This window comes from Moschus berezovskii, chromosome 17, assembly GCF_049115385.1.
Source record: "Moschus berezovskii isolate FMDL1 chromosome 17, NW_MosBer_1.0, whole genome shotgun sequence".
Classification (NCBI taxonomy): domain Eukaryota; kingdom Metazoa; phylum Chordata; class Mammalia; order Artiodactyla; family Moschidae; genus Moschus; species Moschus berezovskii.
Window position 1 is genome coordinate 27,291,275 of NC_142476.1, and position 10,408 is coordinate 27,301,682.

General features: G+C 45.9%; 1 protein-coding gene across 1 annotated transcript in view; it reads right to left on the minus strand.

Annotated features, from left to right (window-relative positions):
- Positions 1-8,347, minus strand: part of RGL1 (ral guanine nucleotide dissociation stimulator like 1) — a 136,431-nt gene extending 128,084 nt beyond the window's left edge. The window contains exons 1-2 of the mRNA XM_055419115.2: positions 8,121-8,347; positions 7,062-7,172 (exon numbers count right to left, since the gene is read on the minus strand). Coding sequence (XP_055275090.1) covers positions 7,062-7,172; positions 8,121-8,147 — 138 coding nt within the window. The 5' untranslated portion in view covers positions 8,148-8,347. The remainder of the gene's footprint in view (positions 1-7,061; positions 7,173-8,120) is intronic.
- Positions 8,348-10,408: the final 2,061 nt, after the last annotated feature.

Sequence of the window (10,408 nt, forward strand, 5' to 3'; positions counted from 1 at the left end):
CCCTGTCCATCACCAACTCCCGGAGTTTACTCAAAAACCCATGTCCATTGAGTCAGTGATGCCATCTAACCATCTCATCCTCTGTCATCCCCTTCTCCTCCTGCCCTCAATCTTTCCCAGCATCAGGGTCTTTTCAAATGAGTCAGCTCTTCACACCCCATGGCCAAAGTATTGGGGTTTCAGCTTCAACATCAGTCCTTCCTACACTCCCCACACTCTTTGCTCCACTGCCCCCGTTTCACCCAGGTCCTTATCTCCTTCCTCAGTTCATGACCTCTTCAGCCTCCTTCCTGAGTCCAGCTCCTTCCCCTGGCGTCCACCCCTCAGCTGTCAGTCATCTCTTTAAAATGTAAATCTGACCCAGCCACTCTGCCGAAAGCCCTTCAGTGATGACAACCCAGTGCTCAGGACCACGCAAATCCCACAGCTCAGCACAGACCTGGCCCCAGCCCTGCTCTCTGGGGTCTGTTCCCATCACTGCCCACTCAGGCGCCCCTCCCTCTTCCCCAGGGTGAGCCTCACTTGGGGCTCTCATCTCTGGCTCCCACACTTTCTCCCACTCTGTGCCCTCCAGCTGGAATGCCTGCCTCCAGTGCCCCCCACACCCTCACCTAACTCCTAATCATCCATCAACTCACCACAAAAGGACCCTTCTTCCACGCAGCCCTCCAGGAGTGCCCACACGCACCTGATAAACACACCACCCTTCTCGGCTCCCCTAACACCCAATGCAGATGTCCCACACAGCAATGGTCACACTGACCACAATACACGGTAATTAGCTTACGTTGCTGTCTCCCCTACTACCTGAAATCTCCTGAAGAATAAGAGGTGTGTCTCGTATCACTTTGGATTCCCAAGGTTTAACGGGGTGTCTGGCATAAAGTGGTCTGTTGGTGAATCAATGGAGACTCCAATCCAGATGACTGAATCGCACAGTGGCAACAGCAGAGAGGGAGTTCACAGTGGGTGTTTCACTAGCAAACAACCCAGAAACTGCCCAGACTCCAGATTCCAGATCAACTCTGTGGGGACAGCCACACCCATCAGCAACCCAGACACAAGCCTGCTGAGCGTCTCTCATTGAACAAAGCTACATTCCCTATCTTCCCCCATTTCACCAGTACTTGCCTTGCTCCGTTCACAGACATCTTTTTTCTTTCCTGTAAAAAGTCTATTTGGGTAGAAATTTAAACATTTTACTTATTTTAGCCTATTACTGCATATTTTAGTGCAAAATGTGTAGAGGTCAGTCACTACAGGATTCTGATTACGTGGAAAGGGGATACATACAATGATATGCATGCCGTGGACAAAGGAAACCAAAATAAGTGGGATGGGGCAGTGGAGAACCCAATAAGAGCTAAAGGGGAAAGGCAGGGTACTGACTTTACTGCTCTTCTTTCCATGCTAAATTTAAAACCCCAGGAAATTTTTCTTTAAAATTTGACAGAAATAAGAATGAAATATGTTTATAATATTAATTTAATGGCACATGTACTATGGGACTTCCCAGGTGGCACAGTGGTCAAGAATCTGCCTGCCAATGCAGCAGATGGAGGAGAGGCAGGTTCATCCCTGGGTCAGGAAGATCCTCTGGAGGATCCAGTATTCTTACCAGGATAATCCTATGCACAGAGGAGCCTGACAGGCTATGGTCCAAGGGGTCACAAAGAGTCGGACACAACTGAGCCCGCACGTATTCTATAAGCACAAGGAGTTAATGGGACTCATGATTACGCTGTTATGTATTTGCTGGGGACAGATATGCATCTTGAACTTGGCTGAGTGTCCCCATAATTGCTGAACTGAAATGGATATTCTTGGCTTACGTGCTAAATATTCATTACACAGACCCCAGAAGATTCTGAAAGCAGTGAAAGGACTCAAGGTAACAACAATAGCTCAGGCAACTGAAATTTACCATATCTTCTTGATGGGTGGAGGCCACATGCCGTAATATTGGATTATTTTAGAAACATGTTCCCATGGTCAAAATGAAAAATACCAGTTGGTTCTTTTACAGATGGTTGCTAAATTTTGGAATTTACTTTCTAAAGCTTAAATTAAACATTCTGATATACCAGAATAAGGCAATCCAAGGGCCTGTTTTCCTCGATGAAAACAAGGATGACAAACTATAAACTGAGGGCCTCTCTAAGGCTTATCTCCTTAAAATTCTAAAACCCTGTTCCTGAGCCCTCCAACCACACGACCACACGTGATGGTAATGTTTGCCAACACTTTTCTAACTTGTGCATCGCCTTTCTTTCTTCAACACTCAATATAATTGGACCTCTGGGCTTTAAAAGGCAAGTTAATTCACTGCCATGATTTTTTTGTTGTTGTTAAAATGAATAATCACTACCTTTGTTTAGGCCCTGCTTTGTTATAGAAAGGATGTAAGACAGCTGTAATCATAGCTAATTAGCTTTTCTCACTCCTATGCACCCCTCTTCTTTATAAGCTAACATCTTCATGCTAATTTGGTTTTAAGTCAGGAGCAACCATACCTTCATATTTATCAAGCTAATATCTGCCTTCCCAGAAGGCAAGAAACTTGATCCATTCATTCAACAAATACTGAGTTTCTGCCTACTAGATGGTCACAGTTCCCACTTCAAGGGGCTTAGAGTCTAATGAGAAATACAAACAGTTACAGCAGAGGGAGGTAAATACATGACAGGGAGATAAAGAATGCTTCTGGAACACGCAGAAGGGGTACCTCCTCCAGGCCAGGGAGATCAGAGACACTTTCCAGAAGTGAAGTGAGCTGAAAATTCAAAGAACTGTACGCCATTTAAAGGCACTATGGACAGCAAGGCCACAGAAACACCAGGTAGACTCAATCCCAATAGTCTACTCAAGTTAAGGTCAACGTCTCCACCCAGACTGACTAGTGCTTACCTTCCCACTGCACTCATACAATCCACGAGGAACTAGAACTCTGTTCTAGTTCCTTTTATTTCTAAAGGCATTCTGTTTTCTCCTGTCCCATTTCATTATCTTTACCAGCCTCCCAGCTATCAAATATTTCAATTCAACCCTACAAGGGCCTCTGTGGGAGACAGTGTGATAAACATGGGACGAAGGGCAGGGAGGCACTGGGGCCCCACACATGGGCCACAGAAGCCCAGAACCGAGAAAAGCCATGTGACCATCTGCTGACCATTCCACTCCCCACAGACCTTGCAGAGGTGACCGCACTCTTCCAATCCTGACTGTGAAACAAATATCCCCACTCTGAGGTAACCTTGGGTTTGACAGATTTCTCTGGACCCTAAGCCTATCAAAGTCTGAAGACAGCAAGATGGGCTCTGGACACGGAAGCCCTTCCCCTAACAGTGGGTTCCCTTTCCTCTGTCCATTTGAATAGTCTTCCTAAAATGGGACATTTCCTGCTTCCAGAGAACACTGATATTTTCCTAAATTGTTTCTACATTTCACTGTCAATATATGACCACGACACTGAGACCAAAGTAGAATAACAACTCTTCACCATTTACTCCTCCGAAAATTACTGGAAGTTTTTCTACAAGCTTAATCGAACAGTTGGATACATTATTTTTAATGTCTCTTCCAGCCCTGAGATTTTATGATTCTCTGACATAATCAGAACCATTTTTCTTTGAGGGTTATAGCTGGATAAAATTATCCCAGGCTAAGATGTTATTGTAAAGAGAAAATTGAGTCAGTATTTCAATAATATTTGGTTTTTCAAAGTTGCCCAGCATAACTTCACTGTCAGTGAGGGAAACTGCAGCTGCATGTACACTAAATCCAGTCTGGGCCATAGTTGACTATATACTTACAACTGAAGACAGAGGGTGTTACTTCAAAAAATCACCTGAACACAAAATTTCACAAACAAAACAAAGAATGTCCTCAATGTTTTGGATTATATGATACTTCACATCTAAGGATGTGTAATTTTTTTGTTATTCTTCCCAAATTGGATCTTAATTCTGTTTTGTGATCAGAGTACTAGAAACTACAAAAATTATACTCAGTCACTTTGTTGTTGTCATACGGATGCTAACTCATCTCCGACTCTTTAGGGACCCCGTGGACTGTAGCCCACCAGGCTCGACATGGGATTTCCCAGCCAAGAATATTGTAGTGGGTTGCCATTTCCTTCTCCAGGGGATCTTCCCGGACCAGGGATCGACCCCGTTATCTCCTGCATTGGCAGGCAGATTCCTGGGAAGCCCACTCAGTCACTTAGGCTTTCCTAATTAGCCTTACAGACTGGTAATGAGAGTCGTACCCACCCTCAGGTGCTACATAAGCTCGCACGTCTTCGCTGCCCCACGCTTTACACATCCAAGGTGGAGAGCTTAACAAGAAACACATCTTCACAACAAGTATCTCAATTTGCAGCACAAGTTATCACTCAAAGCATAAAGAAAAGAAAGCTGTATGTCTTGAGTCTTGAACCAGGTAATACGTAGGGGGAAAGTATATTATAAGCATCCTCGTTCTTCTGAGTTAATGCCTTCTTCCACTACTATGAAAGCAGCCTTCAGGTCCCAGGCAGCTCCCAACAGCAAGGAACTAAACATTTGGGCTCAAATCCAGCCTCTACCACTTCCTAGCTGTGTGACCCCGGCAAGCAATTTAACTTCTCTGGACTTTAGTTTCCTCATGTGGAAAGAGATAATCACAACTCCACCTTTCCTCATGAACCACTGTCATATTTTGACGTGAGTTCACCTCATCTCCGTCTCTGGTTCACTATAAACCCAGCTGCTTTGTCGTGAGGAGTACGGTCGATAATATCGCAGTGACTTTGTGTGGGGACAAAGTGCTTACTAGGATTGTCACGGTGATCATTTCATAAATGTGTGCAAATGTCAAATCCTCATGTAGCATATGGGACACTAACACCGGAGTGCACATCAGCTACAGATTAATAATAAGTCAATAAATAAAACTGGTTGCTCTGAAGAATTCTGAAAGGGTGACTGGAAAAACAAGTATAGAGAAGCCACTCACAGGCCTAAAGAGAAAAGCTTTGTAATTGCTATGGCTCAACTGGTTGAGTCACATTTAATTAAGTCTGGAATTTCCAAGGACAAAAACAGTGCTTCCCAACAGGACACCGAAGACAAGAAAACAAGGGGGATTGGGGTGGGAGAGTTATAGAACTGGTTCCTGAGCACGAGGGGTAATCACAGCAAATCATACTTGGCTGAAATGGGAGGAGGGGACAAATCCCTCCATCAACTAGAAGCAATCTTTTCACATATTTCCCTTTTGGTATTTTAGCTCTACTGCTAACCCTGGGATGAACCAACTCTGAACTGTGCATAAATGAGAGGGCTCTGGGTGGGGTGGGGAGAAGAGGAGTCCCGTGAGCACAATGGTCAGTGAGAATTACCAAACAACCGGGGACATCTAAATGAACCATACCTCGCTGTGTTTGGGACCTACAGAGTTAACCTGTCCATTTTCCCGTGACTTACTCATTCACGGCTATTGTGTTTGGCCAAAAACTAAAGCTGTCATCCAAGCAACATCAGTCTCATTATAAAGAGAGGAACAACCTGGCATCAGAAAATGTAATGACCCTTTTGAAGGCAGCTGCTTCAGAAGCTTGTGAATCATCTTGAAATACTCGGGCCAAACCACATCAATACCGCATTTAAATAAAATGCAATACATGCAACCACCAAAAATAAAGTGATGACTTGTCAGAACTCTAGTTCTGCTTTCCCTATCAGGTCTGCTGGTGATGCACCTAATTAATTTCAAAATCATATTCCGAGCAAGGTACCTGCTTAATAAGTGAAGACCTCAGGCTTTCAAAGGAAAGGCTCCTACCTTTCTAGGTTATACCTGCAGATGCAACTAACAACTGACTGCCCTAAAGGGTGGTACTTCAATCCCAAATACGCAGCCTGACTTGAAGCAGCTGGGGAAGCCCAAAGCAATGAATGCCTGTGTCAGCAGCCCAGGAGACCCACGGAAGAGGAAATCATTGCTGCTGGCCATCCTGCCTCAAACTCCAGGAATTGCAAGTCACATGCTGCCTCTAGTCTTAAAGCCCTGGGCAGTTTTGTTTCCTGTCCTCTTTCGCACCTGACCTTTGATTGCTGCTCAAAAAAAAAAAAAAACCCTGAATTTTCTGAAACCCAAAGTCAGTAGAGATTGGATGCCAGTCCATAATCTTCACTGCTCTCAAGCTCTTCAGCTGTGAAGCCTGAGTATGGCCAGAACAAGGCCCGGGGAAACCACACTCCATCCTCTCTGTTCGCTTACCGCCATGTTCTTTCTCAAGGCTCTGTCACCTCTCACTGTTCTCGGAGGATTCCTTCTACCTACAGATGAAGAACTCCTTCCTTCTACCACATGATGATGTCTGCCCTGGCTTCCCGCAACCCCTTTAGTTGGGCTATGTTGAAGGATCCATTAGGAGATAATGAATAACTCACATGATCTCGCCCAATACTTTAAAACCTCAGCGGGAGGGAAAAATGTTGTTTATGGAAGCAGTGTTCCTCCAAAGCCCCAGACCTCCACGCACTGGACACATAAAGTGGTGGACACTAAGTACCGTGTAAAGGATGTAACCATGGGAAATGCGCCATCCCCCATAGGAGACCGATTTGGAGTCTCAGCGCCCCTGAGCATTCTGGGTATTTGGTAAGGGAATAGGAGTGGGAGAAGGGCTGTCAGGATCAAAAGCGGGGGAGACGGAGAGAAAAGGATGCCAGTGGGGCAAAACGGCTCGTCTGACTCGGTGCTATCTTCTGGTCCTGTTACTCTAAGTTACTTTCAGCCACTCCACCCTCACTCTATGTGCCAAATACCTCAAGATGTTTCTAAGAGGTTCTGAATTATTGACAAACCTAAGGGAGACGCTTCAGAAACGAGTAAGTACAAAAACAGACCAGTATTGCTAATGCAAACACTTGGTCATTGGCAGTTTCCTTTTTAAGGCCAAAAGAGAAGAAATGGAGGGGGAAAAAAACAAACCTGCCTCTGCTAAATAATAATGATATTCACAGAACAAGAGGCCCTGCAAGTCCAAGGCTCACAGTCTCCCCAGCTTTACTCACCCCGAGCCATCTCGCTCCTTTATTGGCAGCCTGTTGAATCTGGACTCTCTTGAGGGTGACATGGTAAACAGCTCCTTCCTCTACCTCTTCACCCCAGTCCTGAATCGAGCTCTGCCAGGAGACAGGACAAAGAAAAAGAAAAAGTTGTTTGTTTTTTTTTCCCCTCTCCACTAACCACAATCTATCCCAGCTGCTTTGCTGCTTACAACAGCACTCAGGGCATAAGATGGGCTGTTCAAAATAAATATTACAATCAGAGCAACATAAAACACACTGTGATAGAGGGAATGCTGAGATTTTCGTGGCCCCCCAGCCCTTTCCTATGCTATCAAGACCCGAGGGCTTTTCCATTTAGTTATTTTTCCTAGACTCCTTCACATATCTTAAATAGCTTTTTAAAGTCTATTTTTCTTTCTTAAAGAAACTGAAGTTTAGTCCTGGTTCACTTTTCCTCCTTAAATGAGAGGAAAAAGAATTCATTGTATCTTTATAAGTAGCTCAGTTCTTGGAGCAAACTGCACTTTAAACTCTGCCACAAACAAGTGTTTAAAATGCTAAGAGTGCTCGCTCCTTTGGAACAAAATGCTTCGCATGTCTTTTTTCTCCTCTTATTGTTTGGGAACCCAGAAAGTTAGCAGGAGGGAAAAAGTTTTTATTTCCGTCAAATAACCTGGCAAGTGCAGAAAAAAGCAACACATCGGCTGTGTGCAGCGACCCCCTGGGTTTCCCTAAACTTGAAGTTTGTGTTTAAAGAGCTGCTGGGACTCAGAGGCGCTCCGCGGTTCACTCAGACTCACAGACCTCTTGCCTGAAAAGTTTTCCTTTGCTGACATACATCAGCCCAGATACACCAAAGGCCACTGCTGAGAAAAATAAGTATGGTTTAAAGGGAGAAGACACGCAGACAGGAAGGCGGAGAAAGCCGAGGGAGAAAGCTCTGAGCTCCCAAGTCTGGGATCGGATGGCTCCGTTCACTCCGAGTCCAAAACCCGCCCAGAGAAAGCGGGAGAAGATTCCCCAGCAGAGCAGCGTCGGGAGAAGGCAGAGAGTTCTCATTACCATTTTAGCTTGCCAAAGCAATTTCATTCTCAGTTTTCTCTCCGGTGTGTGGACGCCGCATGATGCGCCCCGCTCCCAGGCGAACGCGATCCCCGCGCGGCCCCGCCGCGGCGCCTCCAAGCCCCGGCCCCGCGCGGCCGCCGCGCACGGAGCACAGACACGCGCCCGCCGCCGCCGGTGCGCGCGACTCGGCCACAAAGGGAGCGCGGCGAGCGAGCGGGCGAGGAGGGCGCCGCAGACTCCTCCCCACGCCACCCCGCCGCTCCGTGATGTCAGGCTTTCCTGTTTGTGCTCGGGAGCACACTCTCCCTTTCTGAAATCCCGCGGATAAAGTTAGCACGCCGCGATTTCTCCAGCTCTGAATGCGATCGGCAGCCAGCCACCCTTTCCAGTGGATCAGGCTTTCCTGATTGGCCACCAGGTGCCCCCAAAAGATCCGGGTGTGGTATCTGGGATCTAAGCGTGTTTTTCCTTCCTTCGCTCAAAGAAATAAAGGGGGAAGAAGTGCAAAATGGGATGGGAGGAGGGGGACAGATAAAAGTCTATTATCTGCTTGTTACCTATGGAATTTAGATTCAATCAGGGCGACCCCAGTGAGAATGGCAGTAATAGAAGCCAGGAAGTTTTTCATAAGGACAAAAAAAAAAGAAGAAGAATTGGTCAGAGGGTATTCCAAAACCCACGCCCCAGGGTTGCGCTTGTCCTGAATCAGCACACCACCAACAGGAAATGGCTCTGGACCTCTTTATACCCCGCATAGTTTAAGGCTCATCAACTGTAACTGGCCACTGTGGGAGGGAAAGGGACAAAGCAGGAGAGGGTTTTGCTGAGGCTGACAGCGTGGAAATTGGGCCACCGGCGGCCCGGGAGGTTCCGTGAGTCTTTGTGAGTCGTCACCATGGGTTGAGTTGTCTGTACTGTAGGGACACAGTGGGATGATAACCTCAGGGAGAGAGCCATTCAGAGGACACTGCCGGAGGGAGTTTTGTCCTAACAGAAAGTAAATCAACAGCGAAATTCCAGATGATAATATTACCAAACATTGGCACATGACAGAATTCCATGCCAATTGCAAAAAAAAAAGTTTACAGCTCATGTCTTTTATACTGTTCTCCCCTAAATGAACTTAATTGCCTTTAAATATTTTGAAAAGAAAGGCCTCTCACTAATTGCCATGCTAAGGCATAAGGCTGTGCTTTGGTTAATAATATATTATGAACTGAAAAGCTAGAGAATCCAGTGTACTGGTGTTCCCAGGAAAGCAAAAAAATGACAATGAGGGTGCATCCAGGAAAAATAAAAAGATCTTTGGACACTTCAGAACTTCTCGAAGTCACTCAGCAAAGTTCCCCACAAACAACCAGAAACCATTGGACAGAAGGGATGCTCTTTTTATCAAACTTTTATTATTTCTATTTTTACGAAAGCATGTAAACTAGACCTTTCAGTGACCACCAGCAGAGAGTGTCCCCAGTGTCCAGAGGAAAATGGCGTGGAAGACCTACCACCTGCCTCATAAGCCATTCCAGGCCCACCCCTATTCCTATTCAGTGATCCTGAAGAACACAAGATACACCTGGGGACAGTTAAACAATCCATCAGATTAATTTCACAACTACTTTAACCTGATTTTTAGCTGTGAATTTGGAGATGACCCCTTAAATTTTTCTAGTTCAGAGATATTAAGAAGTTTCTTCAAACTTACCCCTCCCAGGAAGCCTTCTTGGACAGGGCAGCTTATAACGCACAAGGCTCCAGTCAAGTTTCAGATCTCATCAGCCTCCTCTCCACCAACTCCCTGGCAGGCTACCTGAGGTGTAAGGGGGAAAGAGGCTTCCAGCAGATGCAGCTTCAAATCCTGGTTTTTCATTACGAGTGAACTTGGGCGCTACTTCCCTGGGCTTTCATTTCCTCATCTGTAAAATGGGACAAGGGCTTCCCTGATGGCTCTGGTAAAGAATCTGCCTGCTGATGCAGGAGACATGGGCTGGATCCCTGGGTCAGGAAGATCCCCTGGAGGAGGAAATGGCAACCCACTCCAATATGCTTACCTGGGAAATCTCATAGACAGAGGAGCCTGGTGGGCTACAGTCCATGGGGTCACAAAAGAGTTGGACATGACTTAGTGACTAGACCAGAACAATAACAAAATGGAACGAACATCTACCCCGTAGAGTCTGAAAAAGGATTAAATGGAGTATGTATACAACTCCCCGAGGGCACGATCAAAGGAGCGCCATTCCCTTATTATCATCGCACTTCCTCCCAAACTGCATTTTCCAGACTCA